Source organism: Xenopus laevis, chromosome 3S, assembly GCF_017654675.1.
Source record: "Xenopus laevis strain J_2021 chromosome 3S, Xenopus_laevis_v10.1, whole genome shotgun sequence".
Lineage (NCBI taxonomy): Eukaryota > Metazoa > Chordata > Amphibia > Anura > Pipidae > Xenopus > Xenopus laevis.
In genome coordinates this window covers 33,620,568-33,632,778 of record NC_054376.1, presented here as the reverse complement: position 1 = coordinate 33,632,778, position 12,211 = coordinate 33,620,568, and the positions used below count along the sequence as shown (strand labels likewise).

Genomic DNA, 12,211 nt, shown 5'->3' with positions numbered 1-12,211 from the left:
CACTATGTGTAACCTGGCCTCTGCAGTCCCAGCCCAGCTGCCGCCTGATTGGCCTCTCCAGCCCCAGCTCAGCTGCTGCCTATCTTTATCAGCCAATCAGGGCTGACTCCTTCCTATTTAAGGGCAGCACTCAGACCACTCCTTGCCAGAGCATTGCATGGTTTTCTAGTACTGCGGCATCGCCCCTAACTAGGTTTCTAGCTCTTGCCCCTTCTCCCTTGTTAGTCTGCCTTGTCTTGTCCTGCTTACCTTTCCTATCTTGTACCTTTCTAGCCTCGACCTTGTTCCAACCCTACCTTGTACTCCTCTCTTGCTATCCAGCTTCCAGCTATCCTGCTTCCAGTCCCTTCTTGCTAGCCTGCTCCAGTCTCCCTCTCTTGCTATCCTGCTCCAGTCTCCCTCTCTTGCTAGCCTGCTCCAGTCTCCCTCTCTTGCTAGCCTGCTCCAGTCTCCCTCTCTTGCTAGCCTGCTCCAGTCTCCCTCTCTTGCTAGCCTGCTCCAGTCTCCCTCTCTTGCTAGCCTGCTCCAGTCTCCCTCTCTTGCTAGCCTGCTCCAGTCTCCCTCTCTTGCTAGCCTGCTCCAGTCTCCCTCTCTTGCTAGCCTGCTCCAGTCTCCCTCTCTTGCTAGCCTGCTCCAGTCTCCCTCTCTTGCTAGCCTGCTCCAGTCTCCCTCTCTTGCTAGCCTGCTCCAGTCTCCCTCTCTTGCTATCCTGCTCCAGTCTCCCTCTCTTGCTATCCTGCTCCAGTCTCCCTCTCTTGCTATCCTGCTCCAGTCTCCCTCTCTTGCTATCCTGCTCCAGTCTCCCTCTCTTGCTATCCTGCTCCAGTCTCCCTCTCTTGCTATCCTGCTCCAGTCTCCCTCTCTTGCTATCCTGCTCCAGTCTCCCTCTCTTGCTATCCTGCTCCAGTCTCCCTCTCTTGCTATCTTGCTCCAGTCTCCCTCTCTTGCTATCTTGCTCCAGCCCTCTCTTGCTCCAGTCCTCTCTTGCTATCTTGCTCCAGTCCTGTCTTGCTATCCGCTCCTGTCTCCCTCTGCACTCTATCCCCCAGTTTGATCTACGCCCGCACCGTCCTGTCCCATCCAAGCTGTTCCTGCTTCCCTTCAAGTTTCCCCTTGGCACATACAGCCCCTGCCTCAAGGACTCGCCCTTTCCCTTCAGACTCTACAGCGCCCCCTACCTAATCCTTGACAGAATGCTCTGGCCAAAAGAGTCTGCAAGGGCTGTTCCTGTGCCTTCTGACCGGATTCCCAAAAAGACTGAATATTCTATTTTGACCCGCAGATACTGTGATGGCTCCCCAAGTAAAATTCCTATCTTTCTAGAGGAAGTCCTGCTCCTTTCAGAGAAAAAACACTTTCTAAGTGCTCCTCCAGTCGAGCAAGTTTCGGAAATCATTTTCTTCCTGCTAGAAGGCGAAGCTCGTTACTGGGCCGAGAACTTACTGTGCAGTAAATCCCCTATAAGCTACGATACTGCTCAGTTTCTGTTGGCATTCCTAGATAAATTTGCCTCAGTTCCAGGGCCGGCTATCCCTCCGCAGTCTGCTCCAGTTCCAAGGCCGGCTATCCCTCCGCAGTCTGCTCCAGTTCCAGGGCCGGCTATCCCTCCGCAGTCTGCTCCAGTTCCAGGGCCGGCTATCCCTCCGCAGTCTGCTCCAGTTCCAGGGCCGGCTATCCCTCCGCAGTCTGCTCCAGTTCTAGGGCCGGCTATCCCTCCGCAGTCTGCTCCAGTTCCAGGGCCGGCTATCCCTCCGCAGTCTGCTCCAGTTCCAGGGCCGGCTATCCCTCTGCAGTCTGCTTCGGTTCCCGGGCCTGCCACCCCTCAGCAACTGCTTCCCCTGCAGCCTCGGCTGCCCACAGCTCCAGAGGGGCCTACCCAGCAGCATCGGCTGCCCACAGCTCCAGAGGGGCCTACCCAGCAGCATCGGCTGCCCACAGCTCCAGAGGGGCCTACCCAGCAGCATCGGCTGCCCACAGCTCCAGAGGGGCCTACCCAGCAGCATCGGCTGGCCACAGCTCCAGAGGGGCCTACCCAGCAGCATCGGCTGGCCACAGCTCCAGAGGGGCCTACCCAGCAGCATCGGCTGGCCACAGCTCCAGAGGGGCCTACCCAGCAGCATCGGCTGGCCACAGCTCCAGAGGGGCCTACCCAGCAGCATCGGCTGGCCACAGCTCCAGAGGGGCCTACCCAGCAGCATCGGCTGGCCACAGCTCCAAAGGGGTCTACCCAGCAGCATCGGCTGGCCACAGCTCCAAAGGGGTCTACCCAGCAGCATCGGCTGCCTACAGTTCCAGTGGGGCCTTCCCTGCAACCGCCATTGCCTTCAGCTCCAGAGCCGGTTCCCCAGCAGCCTCCGCTGCCCATGGCTTCAGCTAGGCTTCCCCGGCGACTGGCTCCCCACTGGCTGCCTCCTGCACTTGTGCCGGCTCAACAGCAGCTGCCTCCTGTACCCATGCCTGATCCTGTGCCCCCAGAAGTGGGGCTTCTGCCTGATCCTGTGCCCCCAGAAGTGGGGCTTCTGCCTGATCTTGTGCCCCCAGAAGTGGGGCTTCTGCCTGATCTTGTGCCCCCAGAAGTGGGGCTTCTGCCTGATCTTGTGCCCCCAGAAGTGGGGCTTCTGCCTGATCCTGTGCTCCCAGAAGTGGGGCTTCTGCCTGATCCTGTGCTCCCAGAAGTGGGGCTTCTGCCTGATCCTGTGCTCCCAGAAGTGGGGCTTCTGCCTGATCCTGTGCTCCCAGAAGTGGGGCTTCTGCCTGATCCTGTGCTCCCAGAAGTGGGGCTTCTGCCTGATCCTGTGCCCTCAGAGGTGGGACTTCTGCCGTGTCTTAACACAGTGACTGTACCAACTCATAAAATAATGTTCAAAACCCAGGCACTCATGTGGAGGGCACCCGCGAGGGTGGAGTTGCCTATACTGTTGCCAAGTCCCAGGGCACCCGCATGGGTGGCTCTGCCAAACACCTGGGCACCCGCCAGGGTGTCTCTTCCGAGTCCCAGAGCACCCACCAGGGTGGCTCTACCAAGTATCAGAGCACCCGTGAGGGTGGCTCTTCCAGGTCCCAGAGCACCCACCAGGGTGGCTCCTCAGAGTCCCAGAGCACCCGCCAGGGTGGCTCTTCCAAGTCCCAGGGCACCCGCCAGGGTGGCTCTGCCGAGCATCAGGGCACCCGCAAGGGTGGCTCTGCCAAGTTCCAGGGTGGCTAATACAATAGCATTACCTTCTAGTTGGGCACCCATGTGGTTAGTTCTGCCCATAGCATTGCCAGTTCCCCAGGTGCACGAAAATGTTGGTCACTGTGGCGCCTGGGAGTCGCCTTGTGAGGGGGGGGATACTGTCAGGTATTGCTGGGAGTCGAGCCGGGGACCTTTGGGTTTCTGGCTCGATGCCCTAACCATTTGGCCAGGTGAGCAGCCTGTAGGGTTGCTCACTATGTGTAACCTGGCCTCTGCAGTCCCAGCCCAGCTGCCGCCTGATTGGCCTCTCCAGCCCCAGCTCAGCTGCTGCCTATCTTTATCAGCCAATCAGGGCTGACTCCTTCCTATTTAAGGGCAGCACTCAGACCACTCCTTGCCAGAGCATTGCATGGTTTTCTAGTACTGCGGCATCGCCCCTAACTAGGTTTCTAGCTCTTGCCCCTTCTCCCTTGTTAGTCTGCCTTGTCTTGTCCTGCTTACCTTTCCTATCTTGTACCTTTCTAGCCTCGACCTTGTTCCAACCCTACCTTGTACTCCTCTCTTGCTATCCAGCTTCCAGCTATCCTGCTTCCAGTCCCTTCTTGCTAGCCTGCTCCAGTCTCCCTCTCTTGCTAGCCTGCTCCAGTCTCCCTCTCTTGCTAGCCTGCTCCAGTCTCCCTCTCTTGCTAGCCTGCTCCAGTCTCCCTCTCTTGCTAGCCTGCTCCAGTCTCCCTCTCTTGCTAGCCTGCTCCAGTCTCCCTCTCTTGCTAGCCTGCTCCAGTCTCCCTCTCTTGCTAGCCTGCTCCAGTCTCCCTCTCTTGCTAGCCTGCTCCAGTCTCCCTCTCTTGCTAGCCTGCTCCAGTCTCCCTCTCTTGCTAGCCTGCTCCAGTCTCCCTCTCTTGCTAGCCTGCTCCAGTCTCCCTCTCTTGCTAGCCTGCTCCAGTCTCCCTCTCTTGCTAGCCTGCTCCAGTCTCCCTCTCTTGCTAGCCTGCTCCAGTCTCCCTCTCTTGCTAGCCTGCTCCAGTCTCCCTCTCTTGCTAGCCTGCTCCAGTCTCCCTCTCTTGCTAGCCTGCTCCAGTCTCCCTCTCTTGCTATCTTGCTCCAGTCTCCCTCTCTTGCTATCTTGCTCCAGCCCTCTCTTGCTCCAGTCCTCTCTTGCTATCTTGCTCCAGTCCTGTCTTGCTATCCGCTCCTGTCTCCCTCTGCACTCTATCCCCCAGTTTGATCTACGCCCGCACCGTCCTGTCCCATCCAAGCTGTTCCTGCTTCCCTTCAAGTTTCCCCTTGGCACATACAGCCCCTGCCTCAAGGACTCGCCCTTTCCCTTCAGACTCTACAGCGCCCCCTACCTAATCCTTGACAGCACCCCTCGTTAAGTCCAGGTGGCACCCAAGTAAGCTGAGGGCTCCTCCCGAAGCCCAACGGTGGTCACACTACTGGTGAAGCCGAGCCAAAACCAGGGTGCTTGGCATTTGTTCTGGTATCGGGTGCCGGCTGTGACACCTGCTTTCAGCTTAAACCTCCAGGGCTAGGGCTTGAGCATGCTCAGTTTGCTCCTCACTCTCCTTTCCTCCTCCTTCCACCCCTCCCTGCTGTAATCTGAGCCCAGAGCTATGAGTGAGCAGGGAGAGACTCAGACAGAAAGTGATGTCACACTAAACTAATATGGCAGCTGCTATCCTAAATAAACAGAGAGAGTTTCTAGAGCTGTTTACTCAGGTATGGTAAAGCATTCTGCAGAATAAATATAGTGTTATAGCTTGCACTATTGTGGCAATAAACTGCCTTGGTAGCTTTCCTTCTCCTTTAACCTGTTTTCTATCCAGATCTGTTCCTTTGGTCACTTGAGACAAGTCCATGAACAACGCCTTCAGTTAAACTCAAATAACATCTCTTTATGGTTATATTCCTATGTCATAATTCAAACCTTCAATGTTTTTAGGCTTTGGGTGTGTAACAACTCGGGGCTATTCTACACAGCTGTATGGTAGTAGATGAATACTTCCTGGTCTAAAACACATTTTGTTTTGCCTCAGTTTTAGGTTTGTAAAGAATTGTCTTTTATTTTGATACCAAGCTTTTAAATATGAAAAAAATTACTGCTTATTTTGTTGACCAACATAAGTGTTAGCTGAATCTGTTCTTTAATTCCATCTTTAAGGGTGGTCAAACAGACAAAAAATCCATAGTTATCACTATTTTTTTTTTCCTTGGTAGCAAACTAAAGTCTTTAATCTAGTGTGCTCGGTGAGAACCTTTGCTGGCTCAGGGGCTTGGCAGACTCATAAATATTCAACAGTTAGAAATGGGAAGCCGTTTCCTCACAGGTGTTCATACCACAGAGGAGTAAAGAGCCTGAATTCATGTCTGCCCATGGTGTACAGCTCGGTACAAAAGAACATAGACATTCACAACACAGTAATTAAGAAGCCACATGCCAATCATCAGATGGAGCTGTCTGGCAATATCTGTGTTGGGACAGAACAACTGAAATCCCTGGAGCCCTGTGCCAAGTTTTAATCATTAATATAGCGACAACAGTATTTAAACTTTTTGCACAGTATGTGCTTGAGAAATGGGCCACACATTTTAGCAGTTTCATTCTTTTACACAGACTGGATAGTGTGGAGAAGCCAATTTCATATTTTATTTTTCTACCTTCCGTCTAATGGCATATGAGGTCTGCTGGAAATGCTGGGGCGACTTCAGATTCACGATTGGGATTCACGAAGGTGAGAACCTTCCTTCTTGAGGCAAAACAAAATGGTGGAAATAGCATTGTCAGACCATGCTTTCTAATGATTAGATTTATCTATTGAAGTTCCACCCATTGTCGCTAACACAGGTGCCACTATATCATACAATGACATTTTTGACAATTTGTGTTTTCTTATTGAGTTTGTAGGAAAGACCACTTTAAAAGTATTCTAACCCTAAATTAATGTCAATACAGAATAGGTTTGCAGAGAGGGGAATGGAAGAACCTAATGGACCTGCACAGTTCTGACCTTAACCCAACTTAACTGCTATGGGATGTTTTTAAATGCCAATGCAAGTCAGTCCAATATCAGTGTCCAAACATATTATGTAAGAATGGAAGCAAATCCAATCCAACTATGTTTCAATATCTAGTAGAAAGCCTTTCTATAAGAGAAGAAAGGAAAGGCTGTCCTAAAGCAAAGAGAGGAACAACTACATATTAATACCGTTGGTTTGGAATCAGAAGCGACAGGAAGGTGTCCACATACTTTTTGGCATATAAAATATCTGCCTGTAGAATATATATAACATTATTCTACATATACATTTTTGACATTCAGCTCTTGTTGGGTTTGACAATGCACTTCTCTCCACTAGAAAATGAATGTAGAGGTTAGCTTGGGTTAGGATGGAATGTCTAGACAATGAAGCAGCATGGGGCTGGTGGATTCTGCTGCCTTAAGTCAGTGAGTGGCATGGCTTTTCCCTTCATAACCTGTGATTATTACCACAAAATATATGTCTACACAAGTGTTTTCAGCAATGATTGTGGGGCATGGACTACTCAAGGTAGTTCAGATTGCAGTTGTTGGGAAGTGACCTGTGATTGTCAGCCAACACAGTGCATTTGTGTGCCTTGTTCCTTAGTTAAAAATCACACTTTACCAAAGCAGATCAAGTTCTTTTTTTCTTTTTTTTTTGTAATAAATTAACTGACAAATAGAAAATCTAGTGATAAATGTGTTACATCAAACCTTTTTATATTTGAAAGGTTCTATGCAACTGATGTTGGTCTCCTTTTGAAAGATAAATTAGCATTCATTCGCACCCTATCGTCAAGTGACTTTCCACTCTGGCAAACGGTCGTTACTCCCCAAATTCACTAAGAAGCAAATGTTACTGAATGTTACCTCTTTCGCCAGAGTTTAGTTCGCCGCCTCAGACCAGGAAAACTGATAAAACGAAGCTACATCTTCCTCAATCTTATGTCAGTGACATCATATCCTGTATGCCAGAAATGCATTTAAGTTATAAAAAAACTGTGGGAACTTTTCTTTTTTTTAAAGCGGGATTGCCTTCAAAAATCCCAACTATTAAAGATTTTATGTGTGAACAATTTTTTAAAACTAATTTGAGGGCCATGCCATATTTGTTTAAGGGTGGGATCATGTCTAAGGCATTAGCTAATCTCTTCTGTCTTTATTATGGCTCATTGGAAATGTGTTTGAAAAAGTGGCCACTTCAAGATTTTGCACCAATATTACTATTAAAGACATCGATATGACTTTTAGGTACCTGTCCTATTGGGGACCAATATAAAACCCATGAAGTTCCCTATCTATCGCCCAGACTTGACATATCCATAATTTTTGAGGAGATGAGTAACAAAAACAACACAATTGATTCCCTGTCTCACATGCTTAAATGTACTTAGATCCTACTGATGTGCTAAAACCTGCAGGTGTATCTAGAACAGTATCAATTTACAGTCAACTGGGCACCACTTACATGGGCTGAAGTTATCTATGGAAATCTTCCATATGTTCTATTCTCTAGAAATGTTTAAAATATTAAAATATACAACACATTATATACAGAACCTATAATCTACGCTACAGGGTTAGAGTAATACAAAAACAAACTATAGGGATGCCTTTAATACACCGTAACACAGGCTTCCTTTCAATACAAACTCACACACAAATTTCAATACATCGGTGCCATTATTTAATCTCTTTGCCTGGGAATTCTCAGTGTAAATGATAAGCCTCTTTTCTCTAAGGACAATCTGTTCTTTTCTTATTTGACATCTTAAAAACTCAACATACAGTATATCCCCAAACAATAAAAAATAACATTGTGACCATATACCTAGGCTGTTGGTTTCCTCTACAAAATGCCTTTGAATCTGTCAAAATAGAAAACTAAAAAATACAATTTTTTCACCTAAAAATTAACTCGGCTAAATTTGGCAGGAAATTGAGCAAATATAATTTCAATTTAAATCCTGAAATGTTGCTGCTGGCTGTTGGTTTCTACTTTCTTTCAAATTCTTTTGCTTTAAGCGTGTTTCTACCTTTGTGGCTGTGTACCATAGATCTGAATATTAAAAGGTTTGGTTTGGAAGGGGCCAAGTGACATATTTCAGATGCCCTTCCAGTAAGGGATTAAAGAATAGGTAATACAGTAAAAAAAAAAAAAAAACCTGAATGCCCAAGTGATAGCAGATGCTGCTTTGTGCTTGTGCGACCTAGCTTCTGGTATAATGAATGAAGGGCTGAGATCTTTTCGCCTCCCCATTTGCAATCAGTCACTTAGAAGATCTCATAGAATGCAGCTATTCAGTTTTAACTATAGGCCCTTGAATGTACTCTGTAGGAAAAGCAGTGAGGATCATTCACACACTGGCGGTAAGCTGTGTTGCAATTGAGATTAGGCCTCTTGTACTTTTGATAACATTTGTATTATAAATAGGTTTTAATGCTGTACTGTGTATTATGAACTCTAATGTCTGGCTGTATGAATAGCTTTTACAGAGTTGCTTTTTTTGCAGCTTTCAGAGACTAATTACTTTTTGCTGTAATGTTCCATGAATGAAGATGAATTGGCTGTAGCATGGAGGGAACCATTAACCGTGCTGGCGCCTGGAGACAGGGTATTTGCAGTCCAAATTTTATATAGAACTTTTGTAATAATCTAGATTGTGTTTGGTCAGCTTTGGTACAGCTATTTTTTTTCAGGACCCAAAGCAAAATTGTTTTCCAAAAAAGTCCAAATTATAGCAATGCCATTTTTGTAGTCTCCTGTATAAATGAGACATTATTATTAATAACATGCATTTATATAGTGCCAACATATTTTGCAGCGCTGTCATACATATAACATAACTTTAAACAACCCAGTTTTGAAGGCAGTAATGAATAATACATGGTGCTGGTTTCACACTCAATATTATCATAAAAATGACCCCTTCATTGAAGCTCCCTATAGATCTGCTACAGTCCCTATCCATGTTTCAAATGAGGGGTGGCCCTTGCCCTGGCATTCTTGTTTTTAACACAATATGTCATTGTTCAACCTTTTTGCTTTTTCACTGCAAGACAGTATCTTGTACTTAATGTTATCTACGAAATGATAAATCCATGTTGATGGCAAACCAATTTGGGTTTTTAAATATCAAAATGTTTATGTAGCCTTTAGGCATGGCGTACCATTAAACCCCTTATCTTGAAAACCCTAATGCCCAACTATTTTTGATACTAGACCTGTGAAATTTGAATTGTGTCTTTTATGCTCTCTATGTGCTTATACAGTAAGATATGAGTTGTTTGCTCATCTGAGCCTTTGTCTCTAATATATAAAAATTACCATGAACAGTTAAAATAGCTGGCCATCTGAATAGTTGGGTGAAAAATAAATTGAGCAGCCCAAGGCAAAATCATGGATACTGAGAACCTATGAATTTTTTCTACTCTCCGTTGCGCCCCTCACAAGGCCCCTTTTGAATAAAATAATTGAAACTGCTTTATTAAAATTGCTCATAGAATGAACTCCAATAGAATGAACTATTCATTTTGCAGTATGTATTAATTTGCCTTCCCTTCTAGCTTTCCCTTGCCTTCTTTCCAAGGTAGCTACTGCTAATATGCATGAAATACTGTATATCCATAGGCACATATGGTACAAAGAGAGAAAAACTGTACAATTTTTACCCATGACATGATTTATTTTCCCTTAGTGGCAGATATAATTTTAGGCATCATTTGTTTCATTAAATATATGGCACTAAATACTCAACATAACACTCTCACAATGTTTACATGTTATCCACTCTATATCTGGCCAACAACAGCCATATCAACTTTTCAGAGTGGTTTTACCTTCAGTTCTAGATGATTTACTTGGCACAACAAGAAAAGAATATTCATTGGTCAACCAAGGTTGACTTGATGAAGGATCTTCATGTCTGAAATATGTTGTGCTTAATAAAGCATCTAAACTATACATGAAGGGAACACATTCCTGTGGTGTTTGACTTTAACAATATCATATACAGCAACAAGTTTAGCTCAAAAGTAATAGCTGAGACCAGATGGCAGGTGGCTGCCAAAGATATAAAGGACATTCATTATAAGAAATGGCACTGTATTCAATATATGATACATTTTAAATTATACCTTGGATGCACAATCCCTCGGTGCAGTTTTCTGACTCCAGGCTGAGCCCTTCACATGGTTTCCCATCGTTAGTTGGAGCAGGAGCAGTGCACTTCCTATCACGCTGTTGCTCACATTCTGGGCTGCAGACTGACCATTCACTCCACACATCCCAATTACCGTCCACTGAAAATCATGCAGAACATAAATACACAAAATTTACTTTTTTTTTAATAACATGGGAGATTATAAGACCTACTGTATGCCCCTCCACAGGTCACAGTTCAAACTCAGCAGGTTCCACTAAGAAAGTCAGAGGAACATACAGGTATATCTCTCTCTCTCTTTCTATTTATCTCTATCCATCATGTTGGTTATCTTTGCATAAAAACAACTTTTAAATTTATGGAGGATAAACTAAAGTGAAAATATGTTATAAGTTTCATTCGTGTGTACCGATGTTTAGTGGCTATTTCATTAATCATGAATTGGATCTATAAAAACAGATCAGGCGAAGGACAATTACATTATGCTTGAAATAAACTGGAAAGCAGTCCATTTATTGAACATGTAATGAATTTTACTCACCAGGGAGATCTTTCTATGCTACTTATTCAATTATGTCTGCATGTAAAGTCCAACATAATTGTGCATCTGGCTATTTAAGTCTGGTGCAAATACACTTCCTACAGTATATGTACAGTAAATAAGATTAACATGACAGAAACATGCACAGGTCTTCAGAATCCCTTTGACTAATTTACCATGAGCTGGATTTACTAGATAAAGGGTAACACAATAATCAATAAGTAGAAGTCAGCTAAATAAAGCAATTAAGGGCAATTTCTGAATGTAATCATGTTGGCTTTCACTCACCAGGACACAAAGCATTACAAGTTATCTTCTGCACCGATGGACCATCACAGAAAGTGCCACCGTTCAGGGGTGCAGGGTTGGTGCAAGTCCTGGAACGCTTCTGAAATCCTTTTCCACAACGAACATTGCAGGGTGACCATTCTGCCCAAAAAGACCAACCTCCATGCACTTCAGAAAAGAAAAGCAGTGATAGAGGCATATTATTAGATATGACAAAATAAAATAAATAAGTTGTATGGAAGGTATTGATATGGAATATGTTTTTTTTTTTTTAAATCATTTCTATTTTCATGACTATAAAATAATATATTTTGGATATATTTCTTTGCGCAGGATATGAAATGTTGTATCCAGAAATCTGATATCCAGAAAGCTTTAAATTATGGAAGACCATCTCTTTTAGAGTGTATTTTAAGAAAATAATTACATTTTTTCAAAATATTGTCTTTACCCTGTAATAATATCACAGTACTTTGTACTTGATTCTAATTAAGCTGGATACATTCATACAATCCAATTGGGTTTATTTAATGTTGGAATCTTTTTTAATCAACTTAAGGGTGAGTCAGGCATATTTAAAATATTATTATGTTGTCCTGAAAAAAATGTTTTTAGGGTTTTCCAAGTTCAACCATGATGACTCCAGCAAAAGTCACAACAGTAAAAAGTCCCTGAATGAATAACGCACACATTTTATCCGTGGCACACATTCATCTTTATATAAAGGCTAAGCAACATCTCCAAAGAGAGAGATCCTTTCAGGCTGAAAACAAGCTTGCCCCTAACTTATTAAGAAAATTAAGGATGGATGAGTAAAGAATATTTAACGGGATTTATGATAGATTGGGGGAGAAAGGGGTTCAAAGCATTGTCGTTCAGGGGAATCCATAAATTAAAGCATTAATTGAGATTTGGACTCCTATTAGTAATTGAGATTACATGAATTTTGACATGATTCTACATAGGTTCTACTATACGAATCAAAGCTCTTTGTATACTTTGATTCAAGCCGATATGTTTAGCC

General features: G+C 44.8%; 1 protein-coding gene across 1 annotated transcript in view; it reads right to left on the bottom strand.

Moving 5' to 3' along the window:
* The window catches only part of unc5d.S (unc-5 netrin receptor D S homeolog), a 301,388-nt gene that overhangs the window by 118,030 nt on the left and 171,147 nt on the right, over positions 1–12,211 (bottom strand). Inside the window, exons 6-7 of the mRNA XM_041587754.1 lie at positions 11,188–11,355; positions 10,333–10,497 (exon numbers count right to left, since the gene is read on the bottom strand). Coding sequence (XP_041443688.1) covers positions 10,333–10,497; positions 11,188–11,355 — 333 coding nt within the window. The remainder of the gene's footprint in view (positions 1–10,332; positions 10,498–11,187; positions 11,356–12,211) is intronic.